The sequence below is a fragment of the Danio rerio genome, chromosome 12, assembly GCF_049306965.1.
Source record: "Danio rerio strain Tuebingen ecotype United States chromosome 12, GRCz12tu, whole genome shotgun sequence".
NCBI lineage: Eukaryota > Metazoa > Chordata > Actinopteri > Cypriniformes > Danionidae > Danio > Danio rerio.
Window position 1 is genome coordinate 51,207,296 of NC_133187.1, and position 23,338 is coordinate 51,230,633.

The following is a 23,338-nucleotide window of genomic DNA, read 5'->3' on the forward strand; positions in this document are numbered from 1 at the left end:
TGATGTTGTAATTATATTCCATAATGGCAGATTTAACCAATAAGCAAGGTAAGCTGCTGGAAATCTGAGGGCCCCCAAATAAATGCCTAAAAGTATAAATGATTCTATAAATTATATATTTATGCGCAGTGGCGCAGTAGGTAGTACTGTCACCTCAAAGCAAGAAGGTCGCTGGGTCGAACCTCGGCTCAGTTGGTGTTTCTGTGTGGAGTTTGCATGTTCTCCCTGTGTTCGCGTGGGTTTCCTCCGGGTGCTCCGGTTTTCCCCCAAAGACATGCGGTACAGGGGAATTGGGTAGGCTAAATTGTTCGTAGCATGTGAATGTGTGTGAGATGGGTTGCGGCTGGAAGGGCATCCGCTGCGTAAAAACTTGCTGGATAAGTTGGCGGTTCATTCAACTGTGGCGACCCCGGATTAATTAAGAGACTAAGCCGACAAGAAAATGAATGAATGAATGAATATTACATCTGCGCTACTGTGCACCCCCCACCTTCAATCATGGACCAGTCCAGCAGTCACATCAGTAAAGTTCATTTATCATTTTTAGTTGTGAACGCAGTTTAAGAAAACAAATCATTTCAAACGATTTACAAGGTGCTTTACACTTTATTATTTTTAGTTTGCATTAAGATAAAATGTAGAAAAGGAGATGGAATGATATAAGAAAAACAGCAAACAATAACAAAATTAAAGGTGCATTTTAGAAATGTTGGGCCCCATGGTTGGAATTGCTTAGGGCCCCAAAAATCTCTAAACCCGCCCCTGCATATTGTATACTTAAAGGCTTTAGCAATACTCACACACATATGCCGTTCAACTAGTGTGTGTGTGTGTGTGTTAGTAAATATCTGTGTTGTTTAAACCCAGTTCAAATATGGACAACTCAACCATTAGGTTAAACATATAGAGTATACACAGAATATGTACAGGATATACGTGTACAGACCATAAGACAAACAGAAAGTGTGTGTGTGTGTTGCGGATGTTGGCCACACCCACCGCCCTTTTACTTCCTCATTCACTCCAAACTCCCGATCTGCAATCTCACACATCACAGTAAGTAACACTCGCTTTTCGACCGTAAAACAATCCAACAATGTATGATATCGCTCGTGTTTCTGCTGTTTATTCTACTTTTAATCTTCTCTTCACTGCGCGCGCTCGACAAACATCGTAATTAAAACAAGTCTGCGCGTTCACGCGACGGGCCCGTGCTTTACATCTCGCACTGATGTTTGTAATAATATAAATGAATAAGCTGATTATTACAGCGTGTTGTGTTTCCAGATGCAGTGGTTATGTTTTATATTGTTTGAGGGTGTTGTGTAATGCGCAATATTCGGCTGCCATTTTTTCCCTCAGAGAGAGAGGAGAGATGCCGAAGCGTCAAACCCTGTGTTCTGTAGTGTATAGTGTGTAGTATAGCATTTAGAGGTCATGTTTAGACTTGAGTTGTGTGTGTTTTAGTCAGTTGTTCTGGTTATGTCGGTTTACTGCCTGACTGCAGAGGGTTAAGCCGCTCAAACACTGATTAAAGCCGAACACGCGCTGATTTAAAGGGGCAGTTCACACAGAAATCAGCCTCACACATTTAATCACACTCGAGTGGTTTAAAGCTTTTATATGAGTTCATTTCTCCTGTTAAACACAACATTAAAGTTTATAACAACTAATTAAGTTTTTTTTTTTTTCATTTTAATATGCTAATTTATGCGCATGTAATATGGCATAAAGCATTAGAGAATAAATCAGAATATCCAGTCAAAGAGAAACAGAAGAGAAGAAAATCCTCAGCTCTTGATGAACTGGAGCAGATATGACTCAGAAATGTAGTTTAGTACAGCAGAAGCCACTGTGGTCTGTTTTTTTATTGAGGTAAAGTTGGTTTTGTTTTCACTTTCCACTTCATATTTTGCAGTTGATGCCTATTAAAGTACTGTATTGTTCACAGTTAATTAAATATTCACCAAATTTAAGTGCATTTTGGCGTTTACGTTAAGCAATTTTATACAATATTTCAAGATGTGCTTTAAAATAGGTGGATGTATTCAAAGCTACTGATGTCCAAAGTACTGTGGTAGTCAAAAGTGGTGTAACCCATCATAAATCTCATGGTTACACTTTTTTGGAGTCAAACACTTTAATCAACGCTTGAACAAATATAAGATGCGATTAAACCTTTTTTTTATATATCTTTTAAGAGCCTTCATTTTTTTTTTTATAATAGATTTATGAACTTTTAATTCTTTTTAAGCCCCTGTGGACACCCTGCATAAAAGTAGGTGTTATTCCAGCCACTTATTTATAATGTACATTTTGGATTATTGCATGAAATATTATTAATAAAAATGGCAAAATCAATTTGTTTTGATTCAGTGTAATGTTTAAGCGAATTTTATATTTGAATTGATTTACTAAATCAATTTTAATGTTTGAATCAGTTTAAGGAATCCATTATTTTACCTAAATACACTGCCTTGATATGCATCATTTTGTGCATCACAAATGTCAAATGCTAAAAGCAAATGCTTTTTAATTTAACTTTTTAACTCTAAAAGTTGTATTCAAATACACACAAAGCTTGTATAAAAATCCAACTATCTAGCGTATAAACACAATAGCACAAATACAGTATTGTAGTGTTTTTCTTATCAGTACTGTTGTCTCCCTGTGTTGGCTTGGGTTTCCTCTGGGTACTCCGCTCTCCCCCAAAGTCTTAAGCAGAGATGTATAAAGTACTAGAGACCCAGACTTCAGTAAAAGTACAAATGCTCTATCAAAAAGTGACTTGAGTAGAAGTTGAAATGCTCTTTAAGCACAATACTTAAGTGGAAGTACTAAAGTATTCAACATTTTCTTTACTTAAGTATTGCAAGTAGTTTATTTCAACATTTACTCAAGTACTGAAAGTAAAAGTACAAGTATTGTGTAATGCAGGTATTAAAAAAAGCAGTCAAAAGACATCATACTGTTTATTTTTACTATCTTTAACTTGATTAAGCAGAACGAAAAGAAGCAAGTGAAACTAGTGAAATCCATTACCAGTTGTAAACTCTGTAAATGAAAGTTCTCAACATTCTACCAGAAGACGCTGGTTGCTATGACGGCCTCCATGCAGCAGCCAAGAAAAAGGTCAATAATGGTAAGGAGTAGGGGTGTGAATCCACACTGGCCTCACGGTTGGGTTCGGTTACGATTATCATGCCATCGATTCGGTTCAATTCAATATCTCAGTGCATTGACAATGCTTTCCATACATAATTAGATTTTTTCTTCACAACACAAGAATTTTTATTTGATTAAAATCTATAAATATATTAAGATTTATATATTATTTGAATTACAATTTTGTTCTTTAATACAATAGTATGATCTGGACCTTTAATTTGACCTGCTCAAAGAAAACACTCTTTCTGAATGCATCAAACAGTCTCCAACACATGCACAGAAGTCAGCAGGAGCATTTACAGCAAATAAACTCATGTTAATATTATACCGCTTGCTTTTTGACTGCTGACAGGTGAGGTCTTACACCCCTATGACTGGTTTTTGTGTTCACCTGCTTAACAGAAAGGGCTGCGATCGGCTTTAGAAATGAAAGCACTGTTCACCGATGATGGAAGGAACAGCCACAGTTACAGTCTGTATGTGCATAATACGCGCTTATCACAGGTAATCCGTATTAAACACAGTGGAGAAAACTCACACCTCAGGCACGTTCTTGTCAGGATCCACAAGTATCGCTTTAACAGCCGAGAGGAGAGGAGAAGTCCTCTGTAGAAGTGAAGTAGTGGCTCGTGTGCTGTGCCGCCTTCATTGTAGTAAGAGCGTTATTTACTCGCCCTCGCCTTCTTCGCCATAGTATTCTACTGCGACATCGTGCATAGGAGATAAATGACATCAGTAGGTAATAACCAGTTATGATCTATTACTGAAGTGATATCAGTAATTTTGACACCCCTAGTAACAAGTAACGATGCAGCACATAGAAAGTCCATCGGAGAAAGTATTAAACTCATGGAAAATATGTAGTGAAGTAAAAATGGAAGCAGGAGAGAAAACAATCCTCCAGTAGAGTACAGATACTGCCTTTTAGTACTTAAGTACAGTAGTCAAGCAGCTCTACTTCGTTACCATACATCTCTGGTCCAAACATATGCGCTGTAGGGGAATTGTTGTATTAAATTTGCTGTAGTGTATGAGTGTGTGTGTGTGTGTGTGTGGGTGTTTCCCAGTACTGGGTTGCAGCTGGAAGGGCATCCACTGTGTAAAACATATGCTGGAATAGTTGGCGGTTCATTCCACTGTGGCGACCCCTGATGAATAAGGGTCTAAGCTGAGGGAAAATGAATGAATGAATTAAATAATTACAGGCTATGACACACACACCTTCAAATATTCTACACTAATGTATCGTCAATAAATACTGTGGTGTTTTTTTTAATCATACTATAGTAAAGTACTTAATCAGAGTCTTCAAATACTGAACCAATCAGAGTAAGCAAAGTTCCTCTAAACGTGTGGTCTGTGTGTATAATGACTGTAGACCTGATAAACCTGTCTGTCTCCAGATGAACTGTTTGCTCAGCGGTGAACTCAAACACTGCCTGTCTCTGTGTAGTGTTGAAGTGTTCACTTCTCCATGGCTCTACAGGCTTCTCATCATGCTAATGTGGGTGTTCAGCTGTGGGTTAAAGTGTGTGTACAGAATGGGCCGGCCGAGCACTGAAGGAGATGATGATAACCTGCTCTGTGCTGTAAAAGACTAGATCAGGGATGTCAAACACAGCTCGCTGCTCTGCGGCGTTTAGTTCCAGTCCTGCATCAACACACCTATCTGGAGGTTTCGAACAAGCCTGAAGTGCTCAATTAGTTTGATCAGGTGTGTTTAATCAGGGTTGGAACTAAACTGTACAGAACTGCGGCCGTTCAGGAGCTGAGTTTGACACCTGTGATGCAGAGAAAAGAATCACACCTATATCGATCTAAACTATAAAATGCTCTCAGTTTTAATGTTTGAATCAATTTAATGAATCAATTCAATTATTCAGATTAAGTTTTGAATCAATGTAATGTTTGAATCGATTTACTGAATCAATTTTGGGTTTTATGTGATTTAATGTGTCAATTTAAGGGTTGAATCAATTTAATGAATCAATTTAATAATTGAATCGATTTACTAAATTAATTTAATCTTTGAATTAATAAAATTGATTAAATTTAATGTTTGAAACTATTTAATTAATCTGATTAATTTGAGTCAATGCCATGTTTGAATCAGTTTAATGTGTATATATATATATATATATATATATATATATATATATATATATATATATATATATATATATATATATACGTTTAAATCAATTTACTGAATTAATTCAATGTTTGAATCGAGTTACTAAATTTAATATTTGAATAACTAAATTAATAAATTTAATGTTTGAAACAATTTACTGAATCGATTTAATATTTGAAACGACTTGCCAAATCAATTTAATGTTTGAAGCAATTTTATTATTCAATTTAATTAATCAGATTAAGTTTTAAATCAGTGTATTGTTTGAATCAATTTACTGAATCAATTTCAGGTTTGAATCGATTTAATGTTTGAGTTCATTTAATGTTTGAATAGACTTAATTTAAAGTTTCAATTTATCAATCAATTTAATGAATCAATTTTATATTTGAATCGATTTGCCAAATTAATTTAATAATTGAAACAATATAATAAATCAGTTTTATTTAATCAGATTTGAAGGTTTGAAACAATGTAATATTTCAATCAATTTAATGTTTGCATCAATTTAATCAGTCAACTTAAGGTTTGAATTAATTTAATGAATCAGTTTAATGGTGTGAATCAATTTAATGTTTGATTCAATTTGAAGAATCAATTTAATGTTTGATTTAATTTAAAGAATCAATTTAATGTTTGAATCAATTTAAAGAATCAATTTAATGTTTGAATCAATTTAAAGAATCAATTTAATGTTTGAATCAATTTAAAGAATCAATTTAATGTTTGAATCAGTTTAAGGAGACCAGTCTTTTACCTCAATACACTGCCTTTGATATGCACCAGTTTTAATTTATTTTGAATGAAAAATGTCAAACAATGAAGGTAAATATTCAAATTTTAATTCATTAAATTAATTTTATTTGCAGAAGTTGTGTTCGTTTGATTATCATCAATTTTAACACCCAAAGCAATGTATAAAAGTCTATAAACTTAGCTGTGCAAGGAGAGAAAAACAAACGTGTGTGTGAGAATAATTACACATTTAATGAAGACGTAACTGTGGAAGATGTACAGGTTTTTGTTTCTGATCTAGTCAGCAGCAGAGGATAAAATAACTAATTATTGATTTATAAATAGTAGATATAGTTGCTTAATGTGATTATAATTATTCACATTACATGTTTAAACAAATCTTTTCACTTGTTGGGAAATTGTGAAAGTACAGAATCAATTGTATTTAAATCAAAGCAGATTTTTTGTTATCTAAAGAGTATTGAATTAAAGATGTTTGTTCTGGATGCTGAAAATTCAATGACAAGATACGAGACGCATCAAATCACACTTCTGAATTATTTCACAGATAAGGGAACGCTCATTAAGATAACAAAAGAGTCATAAAGTAATTTGCTTGCACTGTCTCTGTATATCCTCCTCTAATAGTTTTTATCAACATCACTTATCAGCTTGATGCTTCATGCAGGTACATTGGTTTATTATAATGGCAGCGTTTTGCCCATATATATTGCACACAGCTGTAATATGGCTTAAAACATCAGAGAATAAATCCGCATTTCCAGTCAATGAGAAACAGAAAAGAAAACCCTCCGTTCCTGATAAACCAGAGGAGATATGAGTCAGAAATGTTGTGTAGTACAGCAGAAGCCACTGTGGTCTGTTTTCATTGAGGTAAAGTTGGTTTTGTTTCACACAATCAGAATTTCCACTCAATAATACAGTTTCACAAGCGTTCTTAGGCCATTAAAATATGGAAATCATATAAAAGAACACTGTTTACAGTCAAATAAATATTGACAAATCTGAAAAGCAGGCATTTTTATTGATAAAATGAGCAATATCACACGAGTAGCAGTGCAGTGGGGATGTATATAGGCACTGGTGGGAGGCTGAGTGCCTTATGACCAGTTTTCACTGAGTGGTCTGGTACACTTAAATGGCCGTTTCCACTGTCAAAAGGCATACAGAACTGAACCAGACCACTTTTTTAACACCCTTTGCTAATGGTACCAAGAGTAGCAAAATGCGGAGCTAGACGCGCAGCTGAAAGCTATTGGTTCACAGAGATGCGTCATTGGCTCGTGCACCAAGCCAAAATGAAAACTAAGGAAGCGCCTTGATTTAATTACACAGCCGAGAGATTACACTGCTATAATATATACATATAATAACCAGCCATGGTCGACCCAAGCTCAAACAAACCTTGTCATCTTGATGAACAGACACAAAGCCAGGAAGAACGAAATCTGCCGTGTCCTGATGTTGTTTTACGAGCCCGTCTAAACGTGCGAGCGGTCTCACTGCTGAAGATTGCATATATTATTCATATAATATTTTGTGTTGTTTTTAAACCTAAATAAGGACTAAATGTCTGCTGTGTGTAGTTTTCCTGTAAGTGGTAGCATATCGGGGACTGTAAGGCTCTGTGTGTGTTCATATATGTTCATTAATTTGTTTATTTTATATAATTACAGACGTTACAGTGGGCTATTTCACTCTGTCATTGATCTGCAGTTATAATCAACTCATGTTCATAGAAAGGTTAGTGAGGAACATTTATACAGTAGTTGTGTGTGTAAAGCGTCTGCTTTGTGAGAAGTGCTTCTTGTAGGATATGCCAGTGACCTGTACAGCTTTACTGTAGACATTTCCTCGAGCGAAAATGACGTCGTCTGAATTTTCTATTGTACACCACGCCTACCAAAAGAGTTCCCTTTTAGCAGAGGAAACGCAAGCCTCTAAAAAAGGTGACCCGTACTGTACCGCACTGTACCACTCAGTGGAAACAAGCCATTAGTGTCTTACCAGTGTCAATATACAGCTATATGGCACGGCTACTCGTCTGATATCGTGTTCATTAAACAGCTCGACGGCATAATCGTGTAAATAAAAAAGAAAATCAAACATTGAGTCTCAAAATCTTTTTGTTTGAGGAACTACTTTCTTCCGCCATTAATTCACATCTGCAGCTGACCTCAGAACAGCAGAAACCGCTGCTCATTCACCAACAGCACTGTAGAGCTAGTGTCTGACTGATTCTCTAGCGTAATGTCTAAAGTGATGACAGAACAGCTGATCTTGCTCACACTTGAAGATTATAAGGCTGAACAGCATCAAATGCCATCAGTCTACAGAGATCTCCCAGTGTTTCTCTGCTGCAATCAGATCACAACAATTAACCCTGAACAAGCCAGAGCAAAGCACACGCTAGCAGATTACTGTGGTGTAAATACAGCAATGATGGTTTGATCAGCTGTAGTTTGTGTTTCTCCTCTAAGGATGTATTATGCGGTCTCTGTCGCCATCTTGTGGCGGATCATCAACTGTTATTGCTCTGCTCAGTATGACAGGCTGATGGCCGCCAATGCACTGAATCTCCAGAATTCTGAATATTTAAATAGGCTCTGTCCTTATAAACAAACTGCGCAGCTGAAATCTAAACAACTACATTCTCTCCTGAACAAGCCTCAAAAGTGCATGATGTTGACCAACAGCTGCAATATTTGTCAAACAGAGATTACTCTGCTGCTGTCACTCACGGCTATCAGCCAATCAGATTCATGAACCAGACAGAACTGTTGTGTATAGCAAAATCACTTGTCTTGTTTTCTGTATCAAAAAATGTATCAGACAGTGTGTTGAAGTATACATAAATCTATTGATATATATTAATTTTATGCATATGATTATTTATATATTTCTATATGTGAATATATGATTTTTTTTTTTACAATAATTAAAAAGTTACAATTTAAAAATAGAATTTTGTGGAAAAAACATCAGTTTGTTTGTTTGTTTATTTACTAGTTTTTCTCCCTGGTGCAAGCAAGTTTGCATAAACTTAAAGTAGGGCTGGACAATAACTCGATATCAATGTATATCAACATATATCGCAATATTATTTTTTTTCAATAACGGTGATATGATTTTTAAACCGATTTCTGTTATTTCCATACAAATTTGCATATATTTTATTATATTTCAGGTCTTATACATTGGATCATTTGTCACTGATGTTCAGTGCTCAGTTGTTAGAGAGCGTGATGTCACTTGCGTGATGATGTACATCACAGACACGCTGCCAGCGCTCAGCAGTTGATTAAGCTCTGCCGCAGAAAGTTTTAGCCACAAAATGAGAGCCCTGGCCTGAATACAGATGTGAATAATCAAGCTTCCACTAGTAAAAATGCAGACGAATTAGTTGACTAGTGGTTCGGCTTTTTAAGTTCAGATAAACTTATAGTTTCAGTGCTCTGCAAATTTTGCAGCAGATTGGTGCCGACTCGCAGTGGGAACACATCAGATCTGTTCCACCCGATAGAACATACTGAGAGTCAGAAGTCGCCTCACCATCCCCACCATCCACCTCCCCGACACCAGCGATGTCAGAAGAGAAGGCAATGAAGCAAACACAGACGGCTAGAGCCACGAACACACGCGCATAAACACCCAAATAACACTCGTATACACACAAACTCACTGCATGCTGGCATATAGCACTCGTACAAACTTACAAAATAAGATGACCAAATTCCTGAGAAATATGTTTGTGTATTGCAAAGCTGATAAAATAGAAAGAATGTGATTAATAGAGGTATATAAAATATTAGTTGATAAAAAGCGACTTCTGGCTTTGCTCCTTCTTATCTGCTCTCACTTCTGCAGATGTATGTGTCCTCCAGAAACTTGCGTTCTGTGGATGAACGCCGCCTCGTGGTTCCATCCCAAAGAGGGAAGAAATCACTTTCCCGAACTCTCGCATTCAATCTGCCCAGTTGGTGGAATGAACTCCCTAACTGCATCAGAACGGCAGAGTCACTCGCTGTCTTCAAGAAACCACTAAACACTCAACTATTTACTCTCCACTACACTTCCTAATCTGCAATTGCCTCTCTGGATATCACACTAACTGTACTAAAAAAAAAAAAAAAAAAAAGAAAAAAAAAAAAGCAGAACAAAAAAATTTTACTAATGCTTTCCTTCTTACACTTTACAGACCTGAAACTCGCCTACAGCACTTCTTCATTGTTGCTCTTATAGTTGTGTAAGTTGCTTCCTTGTCCTCATTTGTAAGTCGCTTTGGATAAAAGCATCTGCTAAATGACTAAATGTAAATGTAAAAATAGACTATATAAAATATGTACAAACTATTTTATTTAAAACCTTTTAATTTAATTAGGCGATTACATACACAAATATAAATAGACAGATAGAACCCTTAAAGCATGTTCATGAGGAAAAGCAGCCAGAACTGAATATACTCAAACAGCTCTTCTCTTGCAAACATTAATGTAGCCCATACTCTTTATTTTTTTATTATTTAGATTTTTATACTTTTTCTATGTTTTTTTTAATGATGTGGATGTCATAATTGTAAGATTTTGGTATTATTTTGATTGTTAAATATTCAGCATACAGTATACAAAAAAAAAAAAAACACTGCTGATAAAGTTTCTGTTTATTACGCTGGACTAACTAACCCCCATGAACTATACATATTTATATATATATATATATATATAAGCTGAGTCTGAGAGTTTTTTTTATTTGATAGTTTATTTCACATTTCTTGTTTGTAAAAGCTAAATACAAATAGAAAGTGAACTTGAATATTTTATACAGGTACAGACATCTATTGTGTGCGTTCTTGACAGTTTTTTCTTGTCTTTTTAATATTGTCCATATCGATATCAGAATTATATTGTGTCGACCGAAATGAAGAAATACATTGTGATATAAATTTTTGCCATATCGTCCAACCCTGAAATAAAATGAGCTTAAGATGAAAATAAATCTCTGCCAGATCAAGTAATATTTAAATAATATGATTTTTTTCTTGGTTTTAATTAAAAACTTGCTTGAACTTGAAGCAATATTGAGTATTTGTGCATGCAGTAACGCTGTACGTGTTCTGTGCAGGTGTCGGAGATGAGTTACCCCGGTTATCCTCCAGCAGGTGGCAGCTACCCGCCCGCATCCGGCCCATATCAGCAGCCGGCAGCCGGGTACCCTCCTCAGCCCGGAGCGTATCCCCCACAGGCCGGATACTACCCCCCGCAGCCCGGAGCCTTCCCCCCACAGCCAGGAGCCTTCCCGCCGCAGCCAGGAGCCTTCCCTCCTGGAGCAGGATACCCTCCCCAGGCCGGCGGGTACCCAGCGGCCCCGGGTGGAGGATTCCCCCCGCAAGCTGGAGGATACCCCGCCGCTCAGCCCGGGGCATACCCTAACATGCCCGCTGCAGGTCAGACATGTGTGTTGATAGAGGGGATACAGCTGTGGTCGTAAGCTAATGAGTTATATTATTTATATTATATTATAGAATTATTTATATTATTTATTAAACTATCCATTAATAACAACACCCTGATCCTACACCTTACTGTAATGTCAAAACAGTCATTATAACGGCTGTTATTTATTATAATACCCCAATAATTTGGCTAATATTAGTCTACCCCTGTTCAACCCTCAGTAATATAATCCTATTAATCGGTCGTAGTCTTGTTTTCATGGTTACCTGTATCAAGGTCCACACTGTAAAAATTATTTCAATCATAATTTTAAAATAAATTGTATGCATTACTGTAGTTATTGTGCAACAACCACAATGATCAATATTAGTTGTTACCATAGCAACTGTAGAATCACCACAATAGATCAATTACAGTAGTTGTTACCATAGCAACTGTAGAATCACCACAACAGATCACTTACTGTAGTTGTTACCATAGCAACTGTAGAATCACCCCAACAGATCAATTACAGTAGTTGTTACCATAGCAACTGTAGAATCACCACAACAGATCAATTACAGTAGTTGTTACCATAGCAACTGTAGAATCACCACAACAGATCACTTACTGTAGTTACCATAGCAACTGTAGAATCACCACAACAGATCACTTACTGTAGTTGTTACCATAGAAACTGTAGAATCACCACAACAGATCAATTGCTATAGTTGTTATTATAGAAACTGTAGAATTACCATAACCAATCAGTTGCTAAATATTTTGTTACCATAGTAACTTTAAAGTTGCTGCAACAAATAAACTACATTTGTTGTTGTTACCATAGCAACTGTAGAATCACCACAGCAGGTTAACCATGGTAAATTGTTGGACATTAGTATTGCCATTTCAGATTTCCTTATCATTTGAACTGTGACTGATTATGGCGATTTTGAAAACTGTATTTAATAGTAAATCCTGTAACATTTGCGAATGGCTGCAGTGTAAATGCATGTTTACAGACAGTTAATGAGTAGGTATATTGTATAATGTTAAGACTTTAAACCACTATGAAGAAATGAAAATATATGCTGTATTTTAAGTAGGAGATCATGTAAAGTTAAACACCAAATTTATGAATCAATATAATTATCATGAATCATTTTAACGAGCATTATTACCACTCATTCCACACATTTAATAATTAAGCTTATGTGTGATCCCTACAATTTTAGATTTAGATTTTTAGAATTGAGAACAACTACAAACTAGGATTAAATAAAGCAAACTTTAGATTAAAATGTGTTTCCTGTTTGTCTCTGCTCTTCTGCATCATTCATATCTCTCTAAAGCTCTTTTTGTTTGGATTTTCATGTGGCTTGTGTTGTCATTGTGTTGTTAAGTTCTTGATCTGGTCTACAGGTGGATGGGGTGGCCATCCCGGCTTTGGAGCTGTAAGAAACCCTTTATTTCTGCTTCTTTCATTGCACATAATCACTTACTTCATGTGAAAACATTGCAGAATTACTGTTCAAAAGTTATGTGATGTCAAGTGATTGTTCTTTTTGTCATGTGACCTGTAGCCAGCTGGAGGCATGCCCCAGGGTTACCCAGGAGTCCCAGCACCAGGACAGCAGCCCATGCCGGCATATCCTGGAGCTCCAGTCCCAAACCCAGGCATGCCCGGGTATGGAGGAGGTGCCCCGACTGGACCAACTCCACCCGCTCCTGCTATCAACGTAAGAGATTTCTACATTAACCACTGTTTTACTGTGGTCATTACATTATAACACATTCCTTCAGTGTAATGCTAAAGTAATACTGCACTATACTTGGGTTTTTACTACAGTAAACTGGTGCATTATAGTATAATATACACTACAGTTGTAGAAAACTACAGTATTGGGTCATTTATTTAAATTAGTATAGTGGTTGTGTTGCCATAGGAACTGTAGAATCACCACAATGGATTAATTGAGTTGTTACCATAGCAACTGTAGAATCACCACTATGGACCAGTTACTATAGTTGTGTTACCATAGCAACTGTAGAATCACCACAACAGATCAATTACTGTAGTTGTGTAACCATAGCAACTGGAGAATCACAACAGATTAATTAATAGAGTTGTGTTACCATAACAATTGTAGTATCACCACAATGGAACAGTTACTATAGTTGTGTTACCATAGCAACTATAGAATCACCACAACAGACCAGTTGCTATCGCTGTTACCATAGCGACTGAACAGATCAATTACTGTAATTGTGTTACCATAGCAACTGTAGAATCACCACAATGGATCAGTTACTGTAGTTGTGTTACCATAGCAACTGTAGAATGACCACAATAGATCAATTACTGTAGTTGTGATACCATAGTGACTATAGAATCACCACAACAAATCAATTACTATAGTTGTGTTACCATACCAACTATGGAATCAGCACATCGGATCAATTAATATAGTTGTTGTGTTGCCATAGCAACTGTAGAATCACCACAAAGGATCATTTACTGTAGTTGTTTGTTACCATAGCAACTGTAGAATCACCACAAGAGTTACTTTATAAATGATATTGTAATTTTCAGAAACATTATCTTTTTAACTGTATAAGATTGTACATTTCTCACCTCAGTGTTCATTGTGTGTGTGTTGTTCAGAGGGGTTTTCGTGGGACCATAAAGGATTTCCCTGGTGCGGATCCTCTTCGAGATGTGGAGGTGTTGCGGAAAGCCATGAAGGGCTTCGGTGAGCAGAAATGCAGACAATAATGTTCATCTGACGGATCAGTCCAGAGTGAACATCTGCTGGTTTACTTCTTATTCACTGCCCCCCTCCTCATCCTTCAAGATAATGCTTTCTTTCTGTCAAAGAGATGGAGGATGATTTTACTGAGCGTCATCATGAAACATCATGTGATCTGTTTTGTTGCAGGAACGGATGAAAACGCCATTATTGAGCTTCTGGGCAGTCGAAGCAACAAGCAGCGTGTGCCTTTGCTGGCGGCGTATAAAACCACCTACGGAAAGGTGAACAGGAGAGCAACCACACACACACACACACGTCTGAAAATAACAGCAGAAATACCTGACTCTGTGCTTACTAGCACTGCTGCTTCATTTCAGGCATTTTCCATTCATTACTCAATCTGGAATGAAACAAACAGAATCCCTTATTAATATAAAATAATGCCTAAATGTGATCAGTTAATTCTCTTACTAATTGTTGATTAACTTAAACTTTAAACCATTAAAGGAGTTGACAGCAACAGAGTGGACAAGTTAAACTCTTGTATGATTGCACTGGAGTCATTTCATTATTATGGACTAACGCTGTATATGATGATGTGTGCATGACTGCGTCTCTAATGTGTGTCAGGATCTGGTTCGTGACCTGAAGTCAGAGCTGACGGGACACTTTGAGGAGTTGGTTCTGGCCATGCTTAAATCTCCTGCACAGTTTGATGCATCTGAGTGCAAGGAAGCCATATCAGTAAGAGTTTTATTACTAATATATATCATTTATTCTGACACACACACACACACACACACACACCTGATATGACCTAAAAATCAAAACCTTCTATCAATCGCCTCTCATAGTTCATCATGTTTTCATTTGTACTGTAAATATACTGTAACTGCCAGCTTTGGATGTTTATATCAGGTTTATTTCTTCTAAATGTGGATTTAGTCACTGGATTATATACTTAACAGAACCGAAACTAACATCTACATTTTGATTTCATTTCACAGGATCTTTAGATTTGTGTTCTGGTGTTTTGTTTTGCTTTGCATGTTGACGTGACTGAAATGCATCCTCTTAAGTGTGTGTGTGTGTGTGTGTGTGTTTTCTGTAGTAGGATGATGTGTAATGCTGCTGCTCGAGTTACACAGAGCTCATTAATGAAACACAGATGCATAATTACAGAGCCGAGCGCAGAAACACGAGATGCACTACAGTCTGTGATTGTGGGAAACTTAACCCTTTCACACACTCATCCAAACAATTACATGCAAATATTTATATTTTTATGTGTAATATTTAATTAATAAATAATAATAATAATAATAAATTCCTCACATTTATATAGCGCTTTTCTGGACACTCAAAGCGCTTTACACAATGGGGGGAATCCCCTCATCCACCCCCAGTGTGCAGCATCCACCTGGATGACATGACAGCAGCCATACTGCGCCAGACCGCACACCAGCTGATTGGTGGAGAGGAGCCAATGATGATATGGGGAGGGTTAGGAGGCCATGATGACAGAGGCGAATGGGCAAATTTGGCCAGGATGCCGGGGTGAAACCCCTGCTCTTTTTCAAAGGACATCCTGGGATTTTTTAATGAGCACAGAGAGTCAGGACCTCGGTTTAACGTCTCATCTGCAAGACGGCGCTCACTGAGCAGTATAGAGTCCCCGTCACTATACTGGGGTGTTAGGACCCACACAGACCACAGGTTGAGCGCCCCCTGCTGGCCCCACTAACACCACTTCCGGCAGCAACCTAGCTTTCCCATGTGGTCTCCCATCCAGATACTGACCAGACTCAGCCCTGCTTAGCTTCAGTGGGCGACCATGTGAGAGTTGCAGAGAGCGAGCTGCCGGCATAAAGCATAAATGTATTATATTTTTATTATATTAAATATTATTTTTATATTTCATTTTTATATAAATTTACATATACATTACATTTAATAAGTTTTTAATAGTGCTTACATTTTTATTTATTTTAAATGTATTTAAGTTTACTTTAACATTTAACAATTAAAATAAATACATTTAATAGATGCTTTGATTAATATATTCATTCATTCATTCATTCATTCATTCATTTTCTTTTCAGCTTAGTCCCTTTATTAATCAGGGGTCGCCACAGTGGAATGAACCGCCAACTTATCCAGCACACGTTATACGCAGCAGATGCCCTTCACTGGGAAACTCATTCACACACACACTCATACACTACGGACAATTTAGCCTACCCAATACACTTGTAGCACATGTCTTTGGACTGTGGGGGAAACCGGAGCACCCGGAGGAAACGCAGAAAGAACATGCAAACTCCACACTGAAACACCAACTGACCCAGCCAAGACTTGAACCAGCGACCTTCTTGCTGTCAGGCGACAGCACTACCTACTGCGCCACTGCATCGCCTGATTAATATACTAATTTTTTAAAAGTCTGCTGTTACAGCATGACCTACAGTATGGGTTTCATTTGAAAAATATCTTAATTATATAATATATTTATATCAAATTTAATTAATTCACTCATCTTTAAAAAAATTTATATTCGAACATTTTTATTACAATTTGAATTGCAAATTTATTACAAAATGAATTGCCATTAATCTCATTTAAATAATAGTAATAATGTGTTTGTGTTTGTGTGTGTGTGTGTGTGTGTGTGTGTGTGTGTGTGTGTGTGTGTGTGTGTTTGTGTTTTAGGGTGCAGGAACAGACGAGGCCTGTCTGATAGAGATCCTGTCCTCTCGCAGCAATGCAGAGATTCAGGAGATCAACAGAATCTATAAAGCAGGTGTGTGTGTGTCTGTGTGTTAGAGTGCGTGCGTACATGTGTCTTTGAGTGAGTGTGTATACACTTGACATGAAAATATCTGAAAAAAATAAGCTGGCATGGGTGTGTGTGTGTGTGTGTGTGTGTGTGTGTGTGTGTGTGTGTGTGTGTGTGTGTGTGTGTGTGTGTGTGTGTGTGTTTGTGTTGTAGAGTACGGTAAATCTCTGGAGGATGCCATCAGCAATGACACTTCTGGACATTTCCGCCGCCTGCTCGTCTCTCTCTGCCAGGTACACACTTCACACACTTCCTCAGAAGAAATTATACAGCAAATATAAAAATACATTAAAATTAACACACTAGGGGAATAAATCTGACTTCAAGAGTGTTTATTCTGCGTTATTTCAAGTTGTGTTGCAATAATGTGTGTGTGTGTGTGTGTGTGTGTGTGTGTGTGTGTGTGTGTGTGTTTTCAGGGTAATCGTGACGAGAGAGAGACTGTGGACATCTCTCTGGCCAAGCAGGATGCTCAGGTCACACAACACACTCTCTTCAACTCAATTACGCAAATCTTGGTGTTGTGCAGATTTTTTGATGTGTGTGTGTGTGTCTGCGTGTTTGTGTGTGTGTGTGTGTGTGTGTGTGGTTTTCTCCTGCAGAAACTCTACAGTGCTGGAGAGAATAAAGTGGGCACAGACGAGTCTCAGTTCAATGCCATTCTCTGTGCCCGCAGTAAACCTCACCTCAGACAGGGTAAACACACTAGTACTTTATAGTTGCTAGGGTGTTCTGAATGGTTGCTAAGGCATTTATGTAACAAGACAATTGAGTTATGATGTAAGCTTAAAAAAACTCAATTTAAGTCATTTATTGATTCACTCACCCGGCCACTTTATTGGGTACACCTTTTTAACTGCTCGTTAATGCAAATGTGTAATCAGCCAATCACATGGCAGCAGCTCACTGCATTTCGGCATGTAGACATGGTCAAGACCATCTGCTGCAGTTCAGAGTGAGCATCAGAATGGGGAAGAAAGGGGATTTAAGAGACTTTGAACGTGGCATGGTTGTTGCTGCCAGACGGGCTGCTCTGAGTATTTCAGAAACTGCTGATCTACTGGGATTTTCACGCACAACCATCTCTAGGCTTTACAGAGAATGCTCCGACAAAGAGGAAATATCCAGCAGTTCTGTTGGCGCAAATGCCTTGTTGATGAGGTCAGAGGAGAATGGCCAGACTGGTTCCAGCTGATAGAAAGGCAACAGTAACTCAAATAAGCACTCGTTACAACCGAGCTCTGCAGAAGAGCAACTCTGAACACACAACACGTCCAACCTTGAGGCGGATGGGCTACAGCAGCAGAAGAGCACACCGGGTGCCGCTCCTGTCAGCTAAGAACAGGAAACTGAGGCTACAATTCACACAGACTCACCAAAACTGGACAATAGAAGATTGGAGAAACGTTGCTGCTCTGATGAGTCTCCATTTCTGCTCACACATTCGGATGCTCGGCTCACAATTTGGCCTCAACAACATGAAAGCATGGATCATCCTGCCTTGTATCAGCGGTTCAGGCTGGTGGTGGTGGTGTAATGGTGTGGGGGAGATTTTCTTTGGCTCCATTAGTACCAATTGAGCATCAACGCCACAGCCTACCTGAGTATTGCTGCTGACCATGTCCATCCCTTTATGAGCACAGTGTCTCCATCTTCTGATGGCTACTTCCAGCAGGATAACGCAGCATGTCATAAAGCTCAATCATCTCAGACTGGTGTCTTGAACGTGACGATGAGTTCACTGTACTCAAATGGCCTCCACAGTCACCAGAGCTCAATCCAATAGAGCAGCTTTGGGATGTGGTGGAACGGGAGATTGGCATCATGGATGTGCAGCCGACAAATCTGCAGCGACTGTGTGATGCTATCATGACAATATGGAGCAAAATCTCTGAGGAATATTTCCAGCAGCTTGTTTAATCTCTAACACCAAAGGTTAAGGCAGATCTGAAGGCAAAAGGGGGAACAACACGGTACTAGAGAGTGTACCTAATAAAGTGGCCAGTGAGTTTGTCAGACAGTGTAAAAAATACAAATACTATATAGTTGCTAGGGTGTTCTGAGCTGTTGCTGCGGTGTTTCTGCATGGTTGCTTGGGTGTTCTAAAGTGTTGCTTAGTGGTTGCTAAGGCATTACTAGACGGTTGCTAGGGTGTAAATAAATGATCGAGCCTAATATTTCAGTAATATGTGTGTGTGTGTGTCTCAGTGTTTCAGGAGTACCAGCAGATGTGCGGTCGGGACATCGAGAAGAGCATCTGCAGAGAGATGTCTGGAGACCTGGAGTCCGGCATGGTGGCAGTGGGTGCGTGCTCAAATCTGATTGGTCCTCAGCAGAAACATCAGCCAATAGCAGCACAGCAATATTGTTTTGAATAAGATGCAGATTTGAGCCTGTGGTGATTTGCATATGTAAATATCACTCAGTGTATCAGACACAACAGTCAAATCACCGCCAGGTTAGAGCGAGAACACACACACACACACACACACACACAGTGCATTCACATCAGGACTTATCTGTGTCTGATCTTATTGTTCTGATTGTTGTGAGTGACTCTTGATCTGTTTGTGATGTTGGGAGCAGATCGTGTCATTAATTCTTTATTCTTGTGTTGTTTTCAGTGAAGTGCATTAAAAACACTCCTGCCTACTTTGCTGAACGCCTCCACAAGGCCATGCAGGTACAGTAGAGGAGCGTATTAGAGAAATGTTCAACACATCTCATTCATTTACAAGCCGAGTCATTGAATATAGACTCACACACACATTCAGTTTTATTACGTGTGTGTGTGTTTGCGTGTGTGCGTGTGTGTGTGCGTGTGTGCGCGTGTGTGTGAATGCAAGTGTGTGAGAATGCATGTGAGTGTGTGTGTGGGTGTGTGAATATGCAAGCGTGAGTGTGTGTGTCTGTGTGAGAATGCATGTGTGTGTAAAAATGTGATTGTATGTGTGTATGATTGCGCATGAATGTGTGGATGTGTGTGAGAATGAGTGTGTGTGCTTCATTTGTGCATCTTGTTTGTGTTTATGCATGTGTGTAAAAAGTGTATGTGATGTGTGACCTGTGTGCATGTGAGTGTGTGTGTGGATTTAAGTGAGAATGCATGTGTATGTGTGTGTGTGCGTGCGTAAGTGCATGCGTGCCTGTGTGTGTGTGTGTGAATATGTATGCGTGAATATGTGCCTGTTTGTGCATGTGAGTGTGTGTGTATTTGAGTGTGAATGCATGTATGTGTGAGTGTGTGTGATATAGTGAATACATGTGCGAGTGTGTGTTTCTGTGCGTATGCAGGGGAGTGTGAATGTGTTTGTGCATAAGTGTTTCTGTATGTGTGTGCGCATCCGTGCGTGTTTGTGTGTGTGTGTATCTACACACACTGATGTTGTGCTGGTGTTTCAGGGCGCAGGAACTAAAGACCGGACTCTGATCCGCATCATGGTTTCCCGCTCTGAGCTGGACATGCTGGACATCAGACAGGAGTACCTGCGGCTGTTCGGCAAATCCCTCTACACTCACATCTCTGTACGACACACATCTACATATTTATAGATATTTAAATTGCTTAAAGTGCAACTGAAAGGCTTAATTATGTTTATTAGGCAAGTCCTGAATCAATGTGTGTCGTGTTTTCGTCAGGGTGACACTTCTGGAGATTATAAGAAGCTGCTGCTGAAACTCTGCGGAGGAAGTGACTGAAGAGCAGGAGGACAGAGCCGTTTCCATGACGACTGGATATCTGACATCATATTAATATCACTCATTTATCGATATGTCAGATGTGTCATGTTAACTGATCCTGTAATCACACCTTTATTAAGTTCACAACCAAAATAGCATTTCATTTGTGCCTTAGACACGTACAGATAATAATATTGCAGTCTATATTTAGCCGTCTAACCTGACTATGCATGATATGTAGAGGATACAGCTGTCTTTTGTATTTGTGTGTACAGTACTGTCTTCAGATGCCAAAACCAAAACTGCAATCATCTCTTCTGTGAAAATCATCGTTCAGATGCCTTGGAAATATTACACTTGAAGTTCTGAAATGTTTCTTTATGTAAAGTGAGCTTTATATCTCTATGCAAGACACAAATATATATTGAATTATGACAATCTTTATGAAGGTCTACGTGTGTAAATCTCACAGAAACGTCTCATAATTGACCCCAATATCAAGAGAAATCAAGAAATACTTTGCTTATAAAATGTAAATCCTATTTTAGGAATGTTTTTGGTTATATTATAGTTTTTTCATATTACAATTAGGCATTATTCATCCTTAATTTACATTAATGTATCTGGCTGTTTAATTTGTGCATGATTTATTAGTGGTAATTCTTAATAACTTTGCTGGAAAAACATATATATTTTCTTCTTTTTATGCAACTTAAATTGTTTTTAATGTGCAAAAAAACTGTTTAAGTTGCATAAAAAGAAGTAATGCATAACATGTAATGCATATTAATGGTCGTAAAACAGGCTTAATTTTCATGCATGTTTTATTATTAAATGTTTAATAATATTAATAATTCTTTGATTTGCTTTATTTGAGTCTGGGGTGAGCTATGAGCAGTTTCAGTGAGGTTTGACCCTGATTATTATAGTGAATGTGCATCTCTGCAGCAGTAGAGGGCAGTGTACAGTGAGCAATCTTTCCTCATGATAATCATCATCATCATCAGTAATTAAACAGGAGGTTCAGCCTGTTCATCATCATGAAGACAGACAGCTCTAGTTTTCTAACATCTTCACTCTAACCTGTATTGTATAATAACTCGTGTCTGATTAATAAAGCACTCACAGCTCTTGCTTTAGTCTGCAGTTTTTATCTCACTTGTTGTTTATCTCTGGTTAAAGAGTTGACATGACCAATGAGCCACACTATATCCTGTAACACGTGAAAAACACGGGTAATTTATAGTAAATACTGTACATAGTACATACTACATAGACTGTAAAAGCTTAACATTAACATGTTGGAGCGATAGCCATAACGCCACTGCATCAGTGACGCTACCATTAGTGTAATGGAGCAAGACCGTCACATTAGCATATGCTAAACTTAGCAGAAACGTATTAATTCGAGAGCTTTGAGTGAATGTGTTAGCTGGTATGCGTTTAAAAATGTTAGCAAGAAATTAGCATAGTGCTAAACTGCTAGAAATTGCCAATTCTTGTTAGTAAAAAAACAGCTTAAACCAGCCTAGGCTGGTTGGCTGGTATTAGCTGGTCATTTTCCAGCCAGACCAGCTAAAACCAGACTGGAAATGGCTGGAAACCAGCCTGGAAATGGCCAAAACCCCTCTAAAACCAGCCTGGTTAACCAGCTAAAACCAGCCAACCAGCGCTGGTTTAAGCTGGATTTTTCAGCAGGGATAACGTCTTATTATGTTAAACTTGCTAATAAGATCCTAGCTATGCTGACCTCCTCACTCGTTGCCTATAGTGTTAAAACATGCTAACGTCTACGTGGTAACGATAATTACGTTTAACATGTTAGCAGCAATTTTGTGTAAGTCAAGTTAACTTTTAAGCATATAGTGTTAAATTTGCTACGTTTTCATTTAAGTTAGCATTAAACAGCATAGATGACGATAATTACACAAGCGCAGCATGTTCAAACACATTTATGTGCTAAAACGTGTTAGGAATGTGCTATCAACATGCTAAAATGTGTTAGCCGTGTGATAAAACTTAAAATAGTGATGTATTTGTTCTCTTTGTCTACCCTGACAGACTGTTTGATTCAGGTAAGGCTTTCTCAAGTCAACACAAATGTGTATTATGACACGTTTCTCAGCATGTTGTGTTGTTAAATGTGTGTATTTGCTTATTTAATAGTGCAGTTTTCTCCTGCTGTGCTCTTGTGGAGGCATAAAAATAGCCTGTATTTACATTTCAAAGTGTGTTGGGTCTGTAAAGAGGAAAGAAAGAACAGTGTGTGTGTGTGTGTGTGTGTTTAGATGTAGTTCTCCATTAATCAACACACACACACACACACACACACACACACACACAGCTTTGCTGCTAAAGGTAAAGTGATGCTCTGATGCTGATGAGAATGCAGACCTCTGATTGGCTGATTGGATAAAAGGCTCAGCGCTCATGACCTCTGGCCTTATATAACTGTGGATGCATGTGTGTGTGTGTGTGTGCATTTGGTTGTGAATGTGTTTGGTTTGTGCGTGTTTTTGTGTGTTTCTGCATGTGGTTATGTTTGTGAGTGTATATTTGTTTGTGTAAGTGTGTTTGT

At 38.0% G+C, this 23,338-nt stretch overlaps 1 protein-coding gene across 2 annotated transcripts; it reads left to right on the forward strand.

Moving 5' to 3' along the window:
• Positions 1 to 992: 992 nt before the first annotated feature.
• On the forward strand, positions 993 to 21,906 carry anxa11b (annexin A11b). 2 transcript variants are annotated; one of them, XM_073917449.1, is made up of 16 exons: positions 1,021 to 1,056; positions 10,257 to 10,304; positions 11,180 to 11,501; positions 12,913 to 12,944; positions 13,074 to 13,229; positions 14,156 to 14,243; positions 14,430 to 14,524; positions 14,874 to 14,987; positions 16,953 to 17,043; positions 17,233 to 17,312; positions 17,499 to 17,555; positions 17,682 to 17,775; positions 19,288 to 19,383; positions 19,704 to 19,762; positions 20,482 to 20,604; positions 20,719 to 21,894. In XM_073917449.1, exons 3-16 carry the CDS (start codon positions 11,189 to 11,191, stop codon positions 20,776 to 20,778), a joined length of 1,458 nt encoding a protein of 485 aa, XP_073773550.1. In that variant the 5' UTR covers positions 1,021 to 1,056; positions 10,257 to 10,304; positions 11,180 to 11,188; the 3' UTR covers positions 20,779 to 21,894.
• The last annotated feature ends 1,432 nt before the right edge of the window (positions 21,907 to 23,338 follow it).

Bases quoted from the DNA above. Each gene is read 5' to 3' on its own strand.
- anxa11b (XM_073917449.1), top strand. From the start codon at position 11,189: ATGAGTTACCCCGGTTATCCTCCAGCAGGTGGCAGCTACCCGCCCGCA. The intron at 14,244-14,429 runs GTGAGCAGAAAT...GTTTTGTTGCAG, and splicing joins GAAAGCCATGAAGGGCTTCG to GAACGGATGAAAACGCCATT. The intron at 14,988-16,952 runs GTAAGAGTTTTA...TTTGTGTTTTAG, and splicing joins AGTGCAAGGAAGCCATATCA to GGTGCAGGAACAGACGAGGC.